Source organism: Bidens hawaiensis, unplaced genomic scaffold (assembly GCF_021521415.1).
Source record: "Bidens hawaiensis isolate Kalapana, Puna unplaced genomic scaffold, B.hawaiensis_p1.1 tig00049202_1, whole genome shotgun sequence".
NCBI classification, from domain to species: domain Eukaryota; kingdom Viridiplantae; phylum Streptophyta; class Magnoliopsida; order Asterales; family Asteraceae; genus Bidens; species Bidens hawaiensis.
The window spans coordinates 8688-31106 of NW_027498813.1; the positions used below are offsets into that span (position 1 = coordinate 8688).

The 22419-nt window shown below is 33.6% G+C and overlaps 2 protein-coding genes across 2 annotated transcripts; one reads left to right on the forward strand and one right to left on the reverse strand.

The window, feature by feature from the left end:
* The first annotated feature begins 2509 nt into the window (after window positions 1–2509).
* On the forward strand, window positions 2510–10052 carry LOC143597889 (mannosylglycoprotein endo-beta-mannosidase-like). Its single transcript, XM_077076268.1, has 11 exons — window positions 2510–2735; window positions 2811–2949; window positions 3132–3359; window positions 3451–3509; window positions 4306–4354; window positions 4446–4676; window positions 4777–4946; window positions 6151–6355; window positions 6751–7425; window positions 8038–8265; window positions 9149–10052. Exons 1-11 carry the CDS (start codon window positions 2602–2604, stop codon window positions 9926–9928), a joined length of 2898 nt encoding a protein of 965 aa, XP_076932383.1. The 5' UTR covers window positions 2510–2601; the 3' UTR covers window positions 9929–10052.
* Window positions 10053–11641: 1589 nt separating this feature from the next.
* Window positions 11642–14510, reverse strand: LOC143597888 (uncharacterized). Its single transcript, XM_077076267.1, has 9 exons — window positions 14278–14510; window positions 13977–14064; window positions 13781–13894; window positions 13617–13699; window positions 13424–13538; window positions 13108–13199; window positions 12856–12921; window positions 12682–12775; window positions 11642–11883 (listed from the first exon to the last, which is right to left on the reverse strand). Exons 1-9 carry the CDS (start codon window positions 14505–14507, stop codon window positions 11773–11775), a joined length of 993 nt encoding a protein of 330 aa, XP_076932382.1. The 5' UTR covers window positions 14508–14510; the 3' UTR covers window positions 11642–11772.
* Between the last annotated feature and the right edge of the window lie 7909 nt (window positions 14511–22419).

Below are 22419 nucleotides of genomic sequence, written 5' to 3' on the forward strand. Positions count from 1 at the left end.
GTAACTTATACAAAAAGGAGGCCTAAAACATAAAAAAATATGGTGGGCTTTTAAATATGTTTTCTATAAAAACAGGCCGGTTTGATGTTCCATAAAACCGCGCAAATATATTAGGTACAAGATACATGGTTGCTCACTGAAATCTGGTTCAATCGGATTTTAAAACACTGGTTATCATAATGTTTTTGGTTTGGTTTGATTGTGTTTATATATAACTAGTTTGAGACCCGTGTATTACACGAGTAATTGATGAAAATTTTAAAAGGGAAAATTATGATTTGCCTCACTGTGCTTTATGGCACACAACGCGCAAAATTGAGTTGGGAATTGTAAAGTGCTCCCGCCCATATATTGTTAATACAATTCATAATTTTCTCATTTTAAAATTTAAACATTAAGAAATATACAATCAACAATGAAATTATCATATATTGTAAATTCAATTACAACTAATATTAAAATTACAGGAATTACAAAAGAAACATTACACAAATATTTTACAAATAATAAAATTTCCTTGTACGCTACATTTGTGGTTGTATTGGTCATATTACATTGTTTATCAAGAATCAAATTCTTTAGCACATGTCTGCTTGTAACTCTTGACAAGGCAACGTATAACTGTCCATGTAAGAACACGGGTTTTTTCAAGTAAAAACATATATGTTGGTTATATTTTTATTGAATTGGATACTTTTAATAATATTATACTAACATACTTTTAATACAAAGTATTATAATAATTGAATTGGAAGTTGATTGGGCATTATAAATTTGCTGTCACCAACTAATTTGTATTAAAATATTTCAAGTTTTTTTAATTTATTACAATTAAAAGTCATATAATCAAGGACTATATGAAATAGTTGAAAGTATTACATAAGAAATGCATTTGGCATAAATATGAAAAAGACATACTAATTTGCTTGCTATAGTTGTAAAAACGTTGTTTACTGTATGAATTAGCAAAGTACCCCATGTGTCTTATATATAGTACTTGAAAATATTAGATAAATAATGTTTTAATCTTTGAATACTAATCTCGTGATATTAGTGATTTTTTAAAGAAGAAGTTGCAATATTTAATTAAATTGATATATCTCTATCTCTATAATTATTTAAAACAATTAAAAAAAATCATGATTGTAGTTTTCAAAATAATGACAGAATTCAGATTTACGGGAAACAATCATGGTAAATAAGATGGCCAAATTAAATAGAAAAGCCATAATTATAGCTTGATCATATTAGACCCTTGATTTCTTCCTTAAAAAATCTAACTAAATTAATCTATTGATTTATATTTAGGAAAAACTAAAAAAATCAAATCACTCACATTTATATTAGTTATAAGTGTTAAATAATGAATATTTATAATTTGATACATATATCATGTGTGATTAGATAGTTTCGTTTGTAAAGTTGTTGAAATATTAAAAACCTAGTAAACCATGATTGTTTCCACACTTATATATGTATTCATAAGGAAAATATATAATTTAATACTTGATTTTAAGGTTTAAAAGTAATAATTATTCGTATGATTAGAGTTTTAACAAGAAAACCAGAATTGTAGGTTTCCAAAGTTTCAACTAAAACAAATAATAGTTTTAATTTTTACATAAAATTCTCTTAATTTTAAAAATATTAAATAAAGAGATTTTAATGAAAATGTTAAACTTTGCACGTTAAGCAAAATATAGTCAACAAAAATATGAATAATGAAAAAACAAAAATAATGGTATCTTAGTTATGAAAAAAAAAAGATATATAATGAAAAGTTTTAAATATAGTAAATCGTGATTGTAGCTTTCTTAATAAACAAAGTATTTGAATTTTTAAGAAGCATGGTAAATGAGTTGACCATATTCAAATTTATGTTTCTTGAATTTATGTTTATGAAAAAAGGATAAAAATATAAGAATGGTTAAGAGAGTGACAAGTGGCACAAGTAAGTAGTCTTTTATTATAATAGTAGATGTTGGAACAACAATTAATTATCAAAATCCATCAAATAATTATAACCCATCACAATGTCTTTTATTTTCTATATCAAAACTTAGTTGTAAATGATTACTTTTTTAAACCAACTCGTGGACCAAAAATCATTTTAATCTTAAACTGTTTTGACATGAACAATGTTTGAAACTTTAACCGGTTAAAAGAAACCCACTCATTTCGTATTGGTTACTTATAAGAATCTAATATTAATAATTAATGCAATATATTTTTATATTAAACAAATTAACATATTTATGATGGTATTAATTCTTTTAAATTAGGATGAAATTATTAAAAATTCAAAATAAAATATTTAAAAGAGAAATGTAATTAATATGAGAGAGATGAAGGAAAATTTTGTAACGAAAAACATAATAATGATATGTGGCATTTTAAAAACTTTATTTATTAATTAAATAGTATAGATTTAAATTTATCCACAGTTACTAATATAGAAACAAAAACACATGTTATCTTTAAATACTCCGTCTCAGTGTACTTAAAACATCCTCAACCGACAGACAACATTAAACTCCCCAAATATCTTTTCATCATTATCATCTATTCTGATTTCTGATCTAGAGTTGAAGTTGTTGAGAAATGGTGAAGACGGTGTTGGAGGAAGGATGGTTAGCAGCTCCATCCGCCAACGTTGACTTCACCGGAGTTCAGTTGACCACCGCCAATCCTCCATCCGACAATCCACCCTGGATGCCGGCGGTTGTTCCGGGAACGTAAGGAGTTAATAAATAAACCTTCTTCTCCGCTACCCCAATTATTTATTTGATCATTTTGAGCTTTATTGGCAGTGTTTTGGCGACCCTTGTAAGCAACAAACGTGTCCCCGATCCTTTTTATGGGTTGAATAATCAAGCAATTATGGATATTGGTGATTCCGGCCGGGGATATTATACTTTCTGGTTTTACACTACTTTTCACTCTAAACCGGTAGGTCCCGCACATCGTATTAATTTTTAATTTGTCTATAATATCAATTTGAGTTTCTGCTAACCTATGTGTGAATTTAACTAAAAATAGTAGTATTAAATTCAAAATCATTGAACTTCAAATAATCAATAACAAATTAATTCCTACTAAGAAATTATTTCTCTTTGTTGAATGTTTAACAGTCACCTGATCAGCATGTTGATTTGAATTTTCGGGGCATTAATTACTCTGCTGAAGTGTATTTAAATGGACACGAAACCGTGCTGCCGAAGGGGATGTTTCGCAGGCATTCAATTGATGTGACTAATTTCCTTAATCCCGATGGTAATAATAAGCTTGCGGTTCTCGTTCATCCGCCTGATCATCCTGGTACTATTCCTCCTCAGGGAGGCCAAGGCGGTGATCATGAGGTAATAAAACAATCTGACCTGTTATGTTTTTCATCCTTTACATTATACATAAATACGTATTCATTATTTCATTGTTTGAAACTTGTACTAGATTGGGAAAGATGTTGCTACACAGTATGTTCAGGGGTGGGATTGGATGGCTCCCATCAGGTATCACATCAATTTTCTGTCTGATCGAATCTAGTTACAAAAAAACAAACAAAAGCTTCTGAAGATAATATTGTTTGAAGTTGTTGTGTATTCACTGTCTCATTTTTGCTGTTTCATTTTGAGTTATCCTTTATTTGTTTAATAGATTTTCCTTTGGTTTCCTGATATCTGGACGACTACAGACTAGGGTCGTGTTTGTGGGTTGGCGGGTTGAACCCAAAAATTAGTCACGAACCTGCAATCATGCCAGACATGTGAGCCCGATCACAACACGTAGGTTGACACGAACGTTTTTTTTTTTTTTGGCATATTAGTGCTCAAAAGTTACAAATTTAACACAAAAGACTACAAATGCATGTAATTTTTAAATCACATGTTCAGTCTACATTTCCTGATGTAATGTTTCTATTTATTAATGTTGGTTATGAATTTGTTATTTTGAAGGCTTTAGGTTACTTAAATTGTTGATGATCCATTATTTGCAGCTTATTAAAGTTGATGTTAATTTCTCTGAAAGTTTCAAATTTTGATATAAAATGCTAAACCGTCTTTAGTTATGACATAAAAACACCGGTCAGTTTAAAAATAAAAATAAACAGGTTAAACAGGTCAACACAAACCCAACCCTTTTATCTAATTGTGCTCACCGGTCGACTCGTAACTAGCACGAACCCAATCAGTAAGACTAAACCCAAATCCATGAATTTCGTGTTCGGTTCGTTTGTATTTTCCAATTTATAATTATATATCGAAGAGAGCACAGTTATCGTTTCTCAACTTTTATATAATTTTGCAGGGATAGGAACACTGGCATTTGGGATGAGGTATCCATCACTGTTGCAGGGGTGAGTCCATTATGCGCAGCTGGAAATTATACATACTATGACTGCATTAAAGTTATAACTCTTACTTATAGTTTTCATCACAACATTGCAGCCTGTAAAAGTAGTAGACCCTCATTTGGTGTCATCGTTCTTTGACGGTTACAAAAGGGTTTATTTGCACGCAACAACAGATTTAACAAACAGAAGTGACAAAGCTGCAAATTGTTCCTTAAGTATTCAAGTGTCAATCGAGCTTGAAGGAAACACAGTTTTAGTTGAAAACCTTCAAACAAAACAAGTGTCAGTTCCTGCTAACTCACATGTTCAGTTTACATTTCCTGAGGTAATATTTTCTTTTATTTATTTATTTTTTAGTGTTGGTTATTAATTTATTATATTGAAGGTGTTATGGTATTTAAATTGTTGATTGTTTTTTACTGCAGCTTTTTTTCTACAAGCCAAATTTGTGGTGGCCGAACGGCATGGGAAAGCAATCGCTTTACAATGTTGAGATTACTGTTGATGTTGATGGTCATGGAGAGAGTGATACGTGGGCCCATCATTTCGGGTTCCGGAAGATTCATAGTGAAATTGATAGTGCTACTGGTGGAAGGTATGAATTGTAGGGGTGAGCAAATAACCGAATTAACTGACTTACTCGAGTTGAACAATTGAGCGAAGGTTCGGTTTAGCCATAACTGATTAACTCAAAATTGTGGTTCGGTTATCGTTTTGGTGAGCGGCATAATCGATATAGCTGAACAATTAAGTGACGGTTCGGTTAATCCATAATCGATTAGTCAGAAGTTGTGGCTTGGTTATGGCTTTGCTGTGCGTTATAACCAAATTAATCAAAGCAAAAAAATTAACATGGTTGGGTTAAGTCGTAACCGATTAATCGAAAATTGTGGTTCGATTGCCGGTATAACTGAACCGAACAATTAACCGATGGCTCAGTTCTGCCATAACCTAGTAACTGCATATTGTAGTTTGGTTATGGTTTTTGTGTGTGGCATAACCGAATCAACAGAACCGCCCTGTGCACACCCTACTGAATCATATTGAACTGGTTAAACAAAAGGCTAAGTAGATTATTTTTAAAATAATATTATTTTTGTAATAACATATTACACTAAACTAGTGTTCACCCAGCGCGTTGCGCCGAGGCAGATCAGTAAAACCCGAGCGGGCGTTGAGGCGGTAAGTCAACGTGAATTCGGTTGATTTATGTTATGTGCGTTATGGTATCAGAACTAAAACAAAAATATATATAAAAATTGAGGTGGACCAATGGGGTAGCATCGGTCGGTAAAACTTGGACGTTGGTAAAACTCGAGCGTTGAGGGTGTAAGTCTATGCAAATTCAGTCGGTTCACGTCACATTTATTACGGTGCCGGAACTAAAAAAGAAGTGAATTTGGCATTCCGTCGGTTTTTTTACGTTCGTTACGATACCGGAACTAAAACAAAGTGCATTGAGTCTACGCGAATTCGGTCGGTTTACGTCATGTTCGTTACGATACAGAACTAAAACAAACAAAAATGGCATTCGGTCGGTTTACGTCATGTTCACTATGACACTGGAACTAAAATAAGAAAAAAAAAACACAATACCATCGACCACTAAGGTGCCGCCAAGTGGCCCAATGAGGGCCCTTGTGGCACATAGTTGTCTTTTATTCTATATAATAATAATAATAATTTCTTTTGTCCATTCAGGTCAAAAAGTGTTTCAGGCCAACCCAACCTGTAGAAAAACAACCTGACCCACCCGTTTTGCTAGTTCTACCTATGATTATTATCGATTCGTTTTGCAGGCTGTTTAAGGTGAATGGAGAGCCGATCTTTATTCGGGGTGGAAACTGGATTTTATCTGACGGTTTGCTTAGGCTTTCAAAAAAGCGTTACCAAACAGACATTAAGTTTCATGCAGATATGAACTTCAATATGATGCGTTGTTGGGGCGGTGGATTAGCTGAAAGACCTGATTTTTATCATTACTGTGATATTTATGGTTTACTGGTAAGCCTCTAATTCTTAGTGATGTCTGAACCTGAGCCCGAGCTTCACTAATCGAGCTCGAATTGGCTTGCGAGCCTAAACGAGCTTATTATTTTGTATAATTTTTATTTAATATATATTTTTATAATAGTTATAGTTATATATATGGTATGATAAAATTAACTAAATAATAATATAATATACAGTAGATTATATATTAAATTATATTTAAAATATATAAACAAAATAATTGAAGATGTATATAAATACTAAATAAGAAGCAATCTGAGTTTGAGCTTGAAAAACTAGCCTAGCTCAAGCTCTCATAAATTAAACGAGCTGAGCTTGAGCCTAGACAAGCTCGGTTGGCTCGATTCGTTTACACCCCAATCCATCAGTAATGCTATTTTTTGTAGGTTTGGCAAGAATTCTGGATAACTGGAGATGTTGATGGTAGAGGCGACCCGGTCTCCAACCCTGACGGCCCGTTAGACCATGAACTTTTTTTATATTGTGCACGCGACACCGTCAAACTTCTAAGAAACCACCCGAGCCTTGCTCTATGGGTCGGAGGAAACGAACAAACACCACCTGACGACATCACCAAAGCTTTAACAAACGACCTAAAACTCCACCCGTTTTACTTAAAAGTCAACGAACCCGACCAGTCAAAGTCTAATGAAGAAACCAACCTCACCGCAATGGACCCTAGTCAATATCTAGACGGGACCCGTGTTTACATAAAAGGGTCATTATGGGAAGGGTTTGCAGATTCACAGGGCGGGTTTACCGACGGGCCTTATGAGATTCAGGATCCTGAGGATTTTTTTAGAGACGATTATTATAAATATGGGTTTAATCCCGAAGTCGGGAATGTGGGGATGCCGGTTGCGGCTACTATAAGGGCAACAATGCCACCAGAAGGCTGGAAGATTCCTTTGTTTAAAAAGGTGGATGGTGGGTTTGTAGAGGAGATCGCGAACCCGATATGGGTTTATCATAAATATATTCCGTATTCGAAACCCGGTTTGGTTCATGATCAGATATTACTTTATGATCAACCGAAGGATCTTGATGATTTCTGTTTGAAGGTATAGATCATCTTTGTTTGGTTTAGGTTACAGGTGCCCACATGGGTGGGTTGTGTAACAGGCTCGATAAAACGGGTCAGTTTGTGCAAACACTTTTTTTGTCTGTTTTAAACAAAGATTATGAATATTAAATAATTTAATTATAATCTAATTTCTTGTATTAAAAGTGGTTTAGTTACTTTAGTAGGGTGTATGCAAAAAAGTTATATGCGGGTTGAGTTGTTCAACCTAAGCATGACCCGTATATTTATTCGTGTCAAAAACATCAACCCTAGTCCGCAATGGGTTAGCGGGTTGACATGTTAAAATAATCATGTTAACAAACGTCAACCCGTGCATGCCCTGTAGTTAAAAGAGGTCAGCCCGTATACCTAAACATGTCTACGCGAACACGACCCGTTTATTAAAAGGCAACCCAAATATGACCCATGTATTAAATAGGTTAGATATGACAACCCAAAATCTGATTATTTCGATGTCGTATGTTGTTTCATGTATAAATTGCTATTTGACCTCTTTTTAAGATAAAAAGGACCCAAAGTGACCTGTTAACCTATGCCTTTCATTATATACTTTTGATTCACATTTTATGTTTGTTCCAATTGCTAACAGGCCCAATTAGTAAACTACATCCAATACAGAGCCTTGTTAGAGGGATGGACATCGCGCATGTGGACCAAATACACCGGTGTGCTGATCTGGAAAACCCAAAATCCTTGGACTGGTCTACGTGGCCAATTCTATGATCATCTTTACGACCAAACAGCCGGATTTTACGGCTGTAAACATGCAGCAGAACCGATACACGTCCAACTAAACCTCTGGACTAATTTCATAGAGGTAATAAACCATTCATTTCTAAATAATATTAGTGTGAGTTGCACAAATGGTCCCCGTGGTTGACGATATTGCAAGTTTGGATAAAAAATTGCAAGCTTAGTCCAAACATTTGTGAGAGGGTTGCATGTTTAATCCCCAGCGTTAATCCCAGTTAGTTTAATTTGGGTCTCTCAACTTTGAAAAGACACAATTACCCTCACGTGAATGACACATGGCATCACTTTTCCGTTCAAAACTAACTGGGATTATCGGTGGGGACTAAAGTTCCAACCCTCTCTGGGCCTGTGAACGAACCGGACATTTAGCATGAACTCTTCGGTAGGAAGTTCGTTTATTTAATTAACGAACGAACATGAACAAAATGTTTTGTTCATTTGGTTAAACGATCTTACATGAACATATGTCTCATTCGTTCATTTATGTCCATGAATGTTCATTTGCGTTTGTTCTTTTAAATTTGCTTATGTTAGTTTAGTTATGCTCGCTAGTATATGTTTGTTCGTTTACGTCCGTTAATGTATTCTTGTAAATTTTTTAGGCCTAATACATTATTCTTTACATTACTTTTAACTGGTTTTAGGTTAGTTATGCTGCTTATACTGTAAACGAATGAACATAAACGAACACGTTCTTTTTTCTAATGAATGAACATGAACAAGAAAACACTGTTTGTGTTCGATATTTTGTTGTAGTTAAAGATAAACGAACACGAACATACTATGTTTGTTTTTTTTCAGTTTGTTTACACGCCTAAACCTCTTTAACAAATGTTTGGATTAAGTTTGCATTTTTAAAAATCTGGGGAGCAAACTTGCAGTATGGTCTGTGCAATTTTCTCATAATATTACAATTTCATTGTACATTAACACATAATCATATCCAGGTGGTTAACACCACATCAACTGACCTTGCTGACGTGGCAATTGAGGTATCTGTATGGGATCTTGAAGGAACATGTCCTTACTATGAAGTCACTGAAAAACTCTCTGTCCCATCAAAGAAAACCGCAACAATGTTCGAGATGAAATACCCGAAATCCACAAACCCGAAACCCGTTTATTTTCTTCTTCTTAAACTTTATAACTCGTCGGATTCTCGTATAATATCACGAAACTTTTACTGGTTACATTTACCCAATGGCGATTATAAACTGCTCGAACCGTATAGAAAAAAGAAAATACCTCTTAAGTTGACTTCCGACATTTCAATTAGCGGGTCGACATATAATGTTCGGGTCATTGTGAAGAACATGTCGAAGAAACCAGAAAACAATACTGCACTCTACAAGAACAAGTTTGTTGAAAAGTACGATGAGCGTGTTGACTTTGACTTTGACTCGGATGTTACAAAACCGGAAGGTGGTCTGTTGCAGAAGTTGTATACACGATTTTCGAGAGTGGAAAATGATAGCAGAGTTTCTGAAGTTAATGGGACCGAAGTCGGGGTTGCGTTTTTTCTTAATTTTTCGGTTCATTCGAGCGATAAGGATGATAAGAAAGGTGAAGATACACGGATACTACCGGTTCATTATTCTGATAATTATTTTTCTTTGGTCCCGGGTGAGGAGATGGCGATCACGCTTTCTTTTGAAGTACCGAAAGGTGCTACTCCGCGAGTTACGCTTCATGGGTGGAATTTTGATAGTGCACATACTGTTCATTAAGGCCAAGCTGCTGTTGTGTGTGTTTGTGATTGTGTTCTTTAAGTAAATTAAAGGCTCAGATTGATTGTGTGTAAGAGTATAATGATACTGGAACTTAGGACATATTTCTACTGTTGTTTGTTGCAATAAGAAGATTGTTGTTTTGATAGCTTCTTTTTTATTTCTCGCTACTATTTTCATTGGATAAAACCAAGTTGAGTTGTTTTCTCTCTTAGCTTTTTATAATAAAACAATAATGTAATTAAAAGTTTTTTTTTTTTGAACGACCAACTAAGTAACACCGGGTACTTCGTACGCGGCCTCCATTGGCCGAAGGTAGCCCGAGCCGGCCACTATTCCGGACGGACGAAGCCCCTAGCGGTCCACCCTATTGAGGGATTCACCGGATAAAACCCGGCCTCCACACCCGCCTAATGGCACGACAGTGAGGAGCCGGTAAAACCGGGTGAGATCAGGATTCGAACCCTGGCAAGCCAGGGTCATCTCTCATATCTCCCATATAAGTTGGTGATAGTGAGATTTGAACCTCTACCTTTCACTAGAGTGCTCTACCATTGAGCCACAACCAACTTATAATTAAAAGTTTTTACAACTATGCCTTTTTCTCCTTTTCTTGTTTTACAGTGTATTATTTAAAAAGTGATGTGAATATATTTATCGAATGCTTTGACAACCAATAGTTATGAATAAATAATGATATGTCATATAATATCTGTTATAATTTTCTAATATACAGGTTATCAATTATGTTTTTAATATTTTCTTATAAATTAAAATTCCATAGAACAAGACTCCTCATATTTGTCTTAATTATAAGTTCATAAAAACAAACACTTGAATTTGCACGCTTTTTATGAATTATCTTAAACTTGAGTTTTTTTTTTTTTTTTTTAAAAAAAAAAAAACTCTCTTACGTGAATAAGGTTGTGTATTATGTGTTCAAGACCACCTTAACCAGTGGTTATGGCTTTTTGTGAATCGGAGTGGCCGTAGCTTGATAATTAAAAAGAAAATTTTGTTAAGGGCGTGTTTAATGTTTTTAATATTCTTCAACTTTTAGAAATAAAATAAAAAAGCAAGTTCTTGAAAGCACTATTTTACAAAATTTTTTCTTTAAAATTCACTTATTAAAAAAATCTATTTAAAACCCGATTTCTTTAGTAAGAAACATTTTCTTGAAGTTCTTTTTTTATTTAAAAGATGCTATTAAAATAGTTTTTCTATAATAATTTTCTTTTAAACATCAAAAGGGGTTTTCTTTAAATAAACTAAGGACTTTATATTTTCTAATTTAAATATTTTGGAGCTTTTCTTTATCCAACCAAAGGTTTTCTTTATCTACATTGGAAAAAAAATTCTAGCTAAAAAATGTCCAAAATAGTAACGACACTCGTGGCTTATGATACGAAAAGTTATCATATTTAATACGACATCGAGATAATGCAAATTCGATATTGATTATGTTTGTTATGGTAGCATAACTAAACCAAAAAATTCAATCGTCAATCTACATATTTAAAAAGAAAAAGAAAAAACAAAAATAAACATATTTAAACCAAAAAAAAAACTAAAATAAACATATTTAAACCAAAAAAAAACTAAAATAATCTTAAAAGTTGTTTTGTGGCATCTACATGTGATTTCAATTCTAAATGACTTAAGTATAACTTAATAAGTAGCAACTTCCAATCTAATGATCTATCAAGTCATAACTTAAAATCAAGAAACTACTATCAATATTTATGAATACATAATTACAATTTTGACACAACAAGTTACACATAACCTGCCAACCATCAACTGGCATCAAGTGTAGTTTGTAACCAATAACAAGTTTGAATATCTTACTTTGAGATAACTTTCATGAATTTGTTGAGTGATTTGAAAACTCCTACTGCTTGACTGAATAATGATGGACCCTCCTCTGACTCATCACCTCCTTCTCCAAATATAATCTGCAAACCACCAAAACCTCTCTCTTAACATATTCAAACATCTATACTTGTATAGATTCATATATCCCCATCAAAACATGGCATGAAATCATATTATTATATACCCAACATAATTTATAAGATCAGATATACCCATTTTCAAATTTAAGACATTTTTTACCCTTCTATTCAGATTTAAAACTAGTGTTGTAATTTGTAAACAAGCCGAGCCAGGTTGTGCTTGGGCTTGAGCTCACTTAAACGAGCCGGTCATGTCGAGCTCGGCTCGTTAAAATTTTTTTATTATTTTCTTTTGCACATATTGATATATAAAAGGCAGACAAAAATATTTTTTTAACATACACGTAATACAAATTTATAAACTAGAGAAATTATAAAATTATGTATATTATTTTTTTTTAGAAAATCGAGAGGCAGATTCAAAATATTATTTGTATTATTTTTGTTTTTTTCATTATTTTTTATGTTACTATTTTATATACTAAAACTTTGGGTTTAACTTAAACGAGACCATAAAGCGACCCAACCCTGGCTCGTTTAAAAATGAGCTTTTTTCGAGCTACTTTCAAGTGAACTTCAAGCGAGCCGCAAGTCACAAGCTTTTTGAATGATCCTGATTAGAACTAGAATCAGGATATGAGAGTTTGGAGTGTAAGAAGAAAGAGAAGGGTATAATGGCCACATTATAAATTATATTTGATGAAATGGATAAATATGATATTTTTAGTTTTTAGCATTAAATTCTTTTTTTGGGGCTAAATATGGTATTATGCAAATGGCCCCTAATTAAGTACCAACCTCAAGGTCTTCTGAGTCTGGTTTGCTAATCATTTCCTTGGCTAGTAAGTAGCGGTTTGGCCTATCCTTGTCATCAAAGAACACTTTCCATAATCTGGTCATGTGTCGGGCAAAAACGAGTGTTACACAAGTGATGAATGCTTAACAAATAAATGACTGACACGTGTACATTACCCGGGATAGCATCTAAACACAGCACCCGTAGGTAGAGGTTTCATAGAGTAAACCGTTGTGAAAGATCTGCACGATTCACATGCAACAAAATGTTATTATATAAAAGCAAAGTGGGCCGAATCGTTAAATGTGATTCGAAATGTATCTAAATGTTTACCATTTCTTTCCCCTTATCAGAAAAATATTAATATTTGAGTAATATAAAGATTTAATATCATAGTTAATATTTACAAAATTCAAGAAAGTTACCACCTCAAGAAGTATCTTCTCAACTTTCGAACATTGAATCCAACTCCAACGTCCTCGCTAATAAGACGTGGATTCCACATAATGAGAGGTCGTGGCTAGAATGACATGAATATGAGATTAAGTATTTATAGATTTATTAGAATATAACATATGTAGCATAAAGATTGATTATCTGATAGTTCTATGACAAGAGAACAAAGAGGCTTAAAGGTATTAAGCCTTTTTTGTTTATAATAAATAATAACTAATACGTTTTACAAAAACTATATTGTTCAAATAATAAGTTTGAATTAGTGAAAGTGAGAGGGTTAAGCATTACCGGTTCATCTGAAAGATGAGACGCAATTCGCTCTACATATTCCAACATCTGATAATCTGGAAGTATCATTACTACAATTTCATCTTCTTTTTCAACAGGCTTTCTATCACTTAAGCTGGATATAAAAGGTATAATTAAGTACCGCACCCTTTGCGTTGTCAACCAAACGGTAATAATTAAAAAAATAAAATACCTGGCAAAACTGAAAGTGGCATCATTCCACCTATATTTCAAAAGTGCAGCAGCTCCAGCATCAGGAAATATAGCTTTGACTCTCTAAGAATGACAGACACATGGGACCCACAATTCAACAAAATAAAATCTGCTAGTGAAAAAGCAATAAGTTGCAGTACAAACCTCACATCCTGTTTCTTGAATGAGAGTATCAACAAAAATTCTTGATAATTCCCAGAGTTCACCTTGTGCGCCTTCATCATCAAGAAACTGCAACTGTGGGATTAAGAGCTCAACCTGCATAACAAAAAAAAAAAATAATAATATATTTTTTAATTAATAATAATGGTAGTAGATGTCAGTTAACAACATAACATACAATGGCTCTCATTCCTCCTGAAGAGACAAATGCAGCACTTGCTTCACTAGACTGTCGAACTGCGCCCTTCAAATCGGAAGGCAAGCAACTGAAAAACATGAATTGTATTCGATCAGCACAAACATAAATAAATCTTCATTTTGTAATAATCCGTACGTGGGCGTTTGGTAAATACAAAGCAACAAACTCAGTCTAATAATCTAATATCTATATTTAACACTAGTGCTTATGATTCAAGAAACAGAATATATAGTTCAACTACAGAAATGGCATAGATTTTGAATAAGAAAGCAAAGTTCACCTGTCATCATCATCAAGGTCTAGTTGTTGAAGTGAATTAATATCTTGGAAAGTGTCTTGACCTTCAAACTTGTCGAATTTGGCACACGTTCTCCACTCTGATGGAAGATGTCTAGGGAGTGAAACTCCATTATAGCCCCAGGATTCAAATGAAGTAGAGGCTAATTTGGGAATTATTGATGAAGAAGAAGAAGAACAACAGGTGGTTAGGAGGAAGTATGAGGAAGCCATGAAATGAAACACACCCACGGGGATAAGATGCATCCAATGGGAGGGACCCAATATATAAATAAATTAGTTTTAAAACTACTTTTGTATCGCTTAACATTCACATTCAATTTATAAGAATACCTTATTGAAAAAAATAAATTATGAGTGGCCTGATTAAAACAATTTCAAAATTTAGTTACTATTTTATAGAGTAATCAGTTTATTTAATGTAGGGATTGGTTTAAGTTTTTGTTAGTGAATGAGAGAGAAATAAAGTGATGTTTCTGTATATTTGAAAAGTGGTTGTGAGTGAAGAAAAGAGAAACGGTAAAGATAAAGGTATAAAAAATATTATTTAATTAAAAATGAGAGAGAAGACGTAATGATTTCTAGTGTAATTTTGGATTTGAAGATAACGGAATAAGATGAGAATGCTCTAACGTATGTAAGGATAAACACTATATTAAAATAAAATTAACCTATCAACAACGCATAAAATATTGGTAACATTCATATAACATATCATAAAAAATAGCATGTTTAAAAAAAATTATACATGACCAACAAGAAAAATAGTAACAGAACTCGTATAGCTTATGATAAAAAAAAGTTTAAAGTTTAAAGCAAAATTGACAATGAAGCGTGTTATGTGTTTTTTTAATCCTTTTTAAATATTTTTTTAAAGTGTGCTGATGTGGCACCATCAAAACACGCCATGTGGCCCAACAACGTATCATTGTGTAAGTCTCGAATCTGGATCACTACAATGCAATATCAAATAAACACACGATTTGGCGGAATCCAAACACGATAAAGAAATAAATGAAAAGAAAACAAACACGAGAAAGCACACATCTATTATAAACGCCGGGTACTTAATCCCAAAATAACAAACCGGTTACACTTTGAGAGTGTAACACCCCGGCTTAAGCGGAAACGCCCGATTTCGACGTACAGATTGCTCAAAACACATGTGATATTTTTAAGTGACAATATTATCATTAATTCATTCAAATCTCAAGTACACAAGATTTTCAAATAAACAATTACAAAGGAAAGAAATAAAGTGAATATCAACTTTGTTTATTATTAAATAACCTAAATTTTAGTGTCTTCATCTGTGTCATCCTCTAATAATGGTACCTGTTGTTAGAGGTGCACAAACCGGTTTTTTTAAAAAAACCGGTTCGGTTATTAACAGGACCGGTTTTTTTTTGCCCGGAAAAAAACCGGTTCGGTTAATAACCGGACCGGTTAATAACCGGTTTTTTTCTGTCAAAACCCTAACCAGTCTAACCGGTTAGGACCGGTTTAGAAACCGGTTAGAACCGGTTAATAAACCGGTTTTTTTATTAACCGGTTTTTTTTATTAACCGGTTTTTTTTTTTTTTTTTTTTTTTAAATTTCGCGGGTTCAAATACGAATATTTGTTTTTTATATTTTGTACTTAATGAAGACCATTATTTTTTTACAGTATAAACAAACCGGTAACTACAAGGCAAACTGGTAACTACAAGGCAAAACGGACTGACCGAAGCCATTCTTTGCTTTCGTTGTTAGGGTTTTTTGCTTGGAAGATGAGTATGAGTGTGTGTTGGTGAATGTGTTTTCAACAAACCAAATATTAAAAACACATAACTTTCATTTATAGTTTTTACATTAAAAATACAAACATTAAATCGTTATCGCATATTCGTAACTCAAAAATACAAACATTAAATCATTAACATTGAAGAAATCTCTGCCAAGAACTGTTGTTCATGATTTAACTTAAAAATACAAACATTAAATCGTGAACTAGCAGATGCTCCTGTTGTTCCCAATCGCAGTTTGTTCATGATTTGCCTCCATGTTTGCTGTTTCTTTAACTAAATTAGAAAAATCCAAATCAACAAGTAAATAAGAGCACATATTAGGAAAAAGAATGCTTAGACACGATTACATGAACAACTTGCTGTTTCTTACTCATGATTTGCCTCCATGTTTGCTGTTTCTTTAACTAATTTTCTTCGCTACCCGATCCCGAGCTATTTCTTAGGTAATCGTCGTACGCGGCTTCTTCATCGGTCATTGGTTGAGTGTGTCCTTCATTGACCTCGTCTTCATACAAGCCCGCTTCATACTCCATTTCCCCCTCAAGTGAGCGTTGATGTTGTGCCCTATCTAAAGAGTCCAAATAATCCTTGTAGCAAATCGACATCTCTATAGCTGGTGCAGTGAGTCGAGTCCTCCTAATAGATATAACCCTGCCAGAAACAGAAAAAGCAGACTCCGAAGCTACCGTGGAAGCTTGGACCGTTAGTAAATCTTTGGCCATGGCGGCGAGGATCGGAAACTCATCCTCCTTACCTCTCCACCAAGCCAGCAAATCAAGACTTCTAAATTCATCCGGAGTCATGTGTTTCACAAAGTTGGTACCACCATACCTTCCAAGTTCACTGCTTGGGGTGTTTACCCTTTGACGTTTACCGGCGTCTTCCCAAATCATGTAGTACATCCCCATTTCAAGGTCGGTTTGGGATTGGGATTGGGCAACAGCTCTTAACGAGTCATGAATTTGGGAAGACGACCCGTATTTTGTAAGGTAGACATCATACATGTTTGACAAGGTGGTGTTGAAAGCATTCTTTAAAGTTTGGCTATAATAGGGGTTTTGATCGTCGTTTAACCCAAGCTCATCACAAATTTTTTCTATTAAAGCTTCAACACCACCAACATTGATGCAAGGGTTTAACGCAGCAGCACATGTCAAAACAGCGGGTAGTTGTTGAAAATATTTTCTAAATTTTTCTTTCATTTTTACACCCATATCAAAATAAGGTGCACCCCTACAATCAAGTTCACTCAACTTTGTGCACATGACAGCAATTTTTGGTAAAGCAATGGGGCTTGTTGGATAATAAACCCCGGATAAACTAGTTGTGCAAGATTTAAAAATTTGAAGGACCTCCGTAACGATCTCAATCAATAACCAGTTTCTAGGATCATATGGTGCACATTTACCCCTACTTGACAAAATTTGATGAAACGCAATTAATGATTCTTTTTGTTGGATGGCTTTCTCAAACATATTACAAGTCGAGTTCCATCTTGTTGGACAATCCCAATTTGGCCCCAACCATTGACAATTAGCTTCTACACACAATTTTTTGTATCTTGAAAATGTTTTATTGTTGCTAAAAACATCTCGTAACATTCTTTTAAAACTGTTTCTTTGCGTTTCGATCACGTTTAACCCATCTTGCACGGCCAAGTTGATAATATGTGCAATGCATCGGCTATGAAAAAACGCTCCATCACAAATAGGTTTATACTTTAATTTTAAATGGCCAACCGCGGCCGTATTGTTGGACGCGTTATCAAACGAAATTGAAAAGATTTTATCTTCAATTTTGTATTGTCGAATGACTTTATCCAAGATTTGAAAAATATTTCTACCCGTGTGAGGGTAATCAAACAATTGAAACGCAACGGTTCGTTTCATCATTTGCCACGACTCGGGGTCAACCCAATGAGCCGTCACACAAATGTATGAGTCGGGTGAACCATGAGATACCGACCAAACATCCGTTGTTAAGTTTACACCAGTTTGTAAGTTTGAAAAGTATGAAATTAGTTCGGATTTAGCGTTTTTCCATGCTTTAAGACAATCTCTTCTAAGGGTCGAACGACTTACGTGTTGGTAGCGTGGTTGAACATAGTTTTGCATCATCTCCGTGAATTGAGGGTTGTCGAAGTGGTTGAAAGGAAGTGTTTGTTGAATTTCAAAGTTTGAAAACTGTTGACGTACCGCTTCAACATCGTACGTAAACACCCCTCCTTGATTCGTCATCTCCGGCTGCGAACTACTTCCCGCTTCGTCCTTCAAGGCCTTGCAAAAGCGCTGTTGTATATGCGCTTTTAAAGTGGAGTTTGCATCATTGGCATAGAACTTCAAACAGTGCTTGCATCTGGCTTTTTGGCGACCGTTAGACAGTTCGCATAGGTCGAAATGTTGCCACACATCTTGGTTTCGTTTCGTGGGGATGATCCGAACGACCGTTATGTCTGTGTTCGAGGCACCCATGTTGACGGATGAAGCAGCACTTTGGGAGGCCATGATAATAAGAGCGTATAATCGAGTATGAAATAAACGAGTACGAGTATGAAATAAACGACTACGAAATAAGAGCGTATGGAGTGGTAATGTGGTATAATTGAGTGTGAGATAACAAAATAATCGCGTATGAAATAAACGTTTAGAGCTAGTAGAGTTGTATAATCGAGTGTGAGCTAACCTACCCAACCTAAACTATATATAGTTGTTTGTGGGGGTAAAATGTTAAAAAAAACGGCTAGAAATCAAGAAAAAACAGGCAAAAAAGGACCCAAACGGTCATATGGCCGTTTTATAACGGTCAAAAACCGGTTAACCGGTTTTTAGGTTAACCGGTTTTTGACCGTTAACCGGTTAACCGGTTTTTAGGTTAACCGGTTTTTTAATAACCGGTTTTTAAATTTAACCGGTTTTTTTACTAACCGGTTCAATAACCGGTTTTTGTCCACGAATGAGTAACCGAAGTACTAACCGGCGGTTCAATAACCGGTCTAACCGGTTTTTTAATAACCGGTTTTTCTATTAACCGGTTTTCGGTTAAACCGACCAAACCGGTTCTATAACCGGTTTTTTTGAACACCTCTACCTGTTGTAGCACTCGAGAAAAATTTTCACTAATGTAATCATGTTTAGCATCATAATATCACTTTATTAATAAAATCGTTCTTTATTAAGATTCTATATCTTGCAAAGTTAACAAAAAGTCTAAATTTCGACATGTAACAAGTAAAACGTGGAGAAACCTCGGACAGCGAGCCGAAAAGTAAATAAATCATTAGAATGATTAAATAATCCAAAAATCAAAATATATGTTAAAATACATTAGACAATATATAAACTTAATTTAGGAAGACTCGAATCGCGAAAACTGGAAAATAAGTAAGCAAAAGCCAGTACAGGACCCGAAAAAGACCCGACACAAACTATTTTAAAAAAAATAGTTTTTATAGTCCATACTGTCAAGAACTTGATTTCGTTTAAAGTCTGACAAAAAATGTTAAAAAAGGGATCCATTTGAATATCTAAGACACGCAATACGCTAAACGATTAACCGAAATTAACTAGTTTATAACCAACTCCTCACCTTCTACCCCCTGGCCGCCCCCTTACACCTCATCACCATCACCTCCCATCTCCTCCGGTGCTTACACTCCAACTCCTCATGCCAATCATTGGCCTTCTAATGGTGTGTTCTTGCATACTCAACCCCTCCACCAATCACCCTATACCCTTTACTCTTCACTCTACACTCCCCCCTCACCCCCCCCCCCCCCCCTAAAGCTCTCGGCCGAACACCCCCCTTCACACACACACAAATCAAATTCAAAAGTTACATAAACACATTTCAATCAAGAATCAAGAATTGAAAGACTAAATTACCAAAAATTAAAAGTTACTATAATATGAAACTTTGTTAGATTAACACTTAGGAAATTCATAAGAATGCATGATCTATTGATTTGAATGACTTTCTTAAAAGATTTGATGATGTGAATGATGTGAATTGATGAATTGATTGATGATAGTAAGAATAAATCACAAAAAGGTAAAATACTTAATGCTTAAAAAAGGACATACATGACATAGATCATACATGTAGATTCTTCTAAAATAGAATAAAAGAACTTTGTTGTAAAGTGATATTTTGACTTGTTGTGAATCAATAAAATAAGTTTGAAATCTGGATTCCTTGGTTATATTATAATATTTGTCTTATAAGAGACGATAAACTTGATTAGTAACATTATTAACAAACTTAGAATATGAACTAGAAGTTTAAAATTGGTTTAAACGTGTCTTGTGAAATTATGTGACCAAAATTGGAATTAATGATGAATTATGTGTTATTATATGTGTAATTAGTTCATAGGATGATTGGTGTGGACTTATTTGACTTGTCGGTAACTTTAACGGTCGAAAAATTTGCTTATAAATGTGAATCGACACGACTATTAGGGACTGTTTTGGAACAGCCCCTAAATTTATAAAATACTTATATATAACATAGGTTAACATATGAATAAGACACAAGATGACAAAACTTGGTCCTAAAACGATTCGTGTCGCGAAAACCAACACGAAAACATTAAAAAGTTGCTATTTTAAGAAAATATTAACAAAAATTAAAATAATATTTTTGCAAGTAACTTATAACATTTGACTAATATATATGTAACAAGTATTTTTCAAGGTTTAAAAGTTACATTTTTATACGAAAAACCAAACGGTTCGTTTTTAAACGGGAAACCGACAAAACCGACAAGAATATGAAATATAATAGATTAATATTTTTTTAAAACTTTCTAGTAACTGAAACATAAATATTTTATTATATTTATATAATAGGTTATAAACCCGTATATTACACGAGTTTGAAAAATTAAATCTCATTCATTATCTTATTATATGATTCTGGTTCTTCAAGTTGCAATAATCATGTAGAAAAAAACACATCAAAACTCTTGAAAAGTCTCAAGAGCTGAAAAATATAAAAAAAAAATATTTCTTAGTATATTGTTGTGTTAATTTTAACATATCTTGCTACTGAACTAACAGTTGCAAGATTTATCGTCGGTAAAAAAAATTATCAAAGGATTCTAATTGAGGGTTTAATGATATTAAATTATTAACCATCCATAACCAATAATAAAATAAACTTGTGTGGCTTACTTCATGTCTTTTTTTTAATTCATGCATTAGGTTATAAATTAGAAGCAAGAGCAACTGCATATTTGGTAATATCGGCGAAGAAAGTGTAATACTAATAAAGTTATAGGTATTTTATCACAGTTTTTTTCGGTTTCAAACATGTCATCTTATTAAACTTTTAATTTTAGATGTTTTTGACACGTTTTATTCAACTCCAAGGACATACAAGAAACTAAACAGTTATAGTGAATTTTATATTTATGTGTAAATGTAAAAAAAAAAGTCTAAAGAAAACATGTTTGAAACCAAAAGTAATATTTTTCTTAAAATAACCAGTTTTGACCATAACTTGTACCGACCAAACCGGTTCTTATGCGTTGCACCGACCAATACGACCCATCCCTTTTGCCAGCTATAAGAGAACACAAATAGCAAATTCTACCCATTTACTTAAAAGGTCGAATACAAGTTGAACTTGCCCGAAATGTTCCAAGTAATACTAAAAGTGGGTCTGTTTCAAGTGATACTTGTTATGACATATTATGTAAATCAGAGTAAAAAACTGTTGCAAAGATTTTACTCGCAACAAATAAGTATCTCACTGAAAACCAAACCATCATTACTTCCATATATCAAACAATTTTGAGATTCTTGTATAGAAGATAAAACACAAACAACTCATAATAATAAACAACTAAGTTAAAAGAAACATATTAGTATTTTGAACACTCTACTCATGATCTTACTTCTTACGATGATTTTGCATAAAATGGGTTCGCAACACCCATAAATACAACCATTTTCCTATTATTTATAATAGTCAAGTATACTTTATGGACTTAACTTGTAAGATTTAAAACAAATGAGTGTTGTGCCTATAACAGAAAACACAATGTCATCACCACCAGGATACTCTTCCAAAAATATATGAATTTTGCTTCATAAATATAAATGGAGATCATTAAGGAAACAAAACTCACCATGACACCACTTATTTTAGGGATCAAAACAACTCATTTTCTATATCAGCTTGGCTTGGAACTCCAGATGATGCAAGTTTGTGACAATGAATAACCATAATGAATTTCACCATTAGTTAACATGTGACAAAATAAAACGCACATAATTATTGGATTTGAAAGAAAAAGTACTGTATGCATCATCATCAATCTACCATTATCCTTGAGT

Excerpts from the sequence above, each read along its gene's own strand:
- LOC143597889 (XM_077076268.1), top strand. The coding sequence starts at position 2,602 with ATGGTGAAGACGGTGTTGGAGGAAGGATGGTTAGCAGCTCCATCCGCC. Across the intron at positions 6,356-6,750 it reads GTGATATTTATGGTTTACTG|GTTTGGCAAGAATTCTGGAT; the intron begins GTAAGCCTCTAA and ends TATTTTTTGTAG. Across the intron at positions 7,426-8,037 it reads TTGATGATTTCTGTTTGAAG|GCCCAATTAGTAAACTACAT; the intron begins GTATAGATCATC and ends AATTGCTAACAG.
- LOC143597888 (XM_077076267.1), bottom strand. The coding sequence starts at position 14,507 with ATGGCTTCCTCATACTTCCTCCTAACCACCTGTTGTTCTTCTTCTTCT. Across the intron at positions 13,539-13,616 it reads GCCACTTTCAGTTTTGCCAG|CTTAAGTGATAGAAAGCCTG; the intron begins GTATTTTATTTT and ends TTTTATATCCAG. Across the intron at positions 13,200-13,423 it reads CTCATCTTTCAGATGAACCG|CCACGACCTCTCATTATGTG; the intron begins GTAATGCTTAAC and ends ATGTCATTCTAG.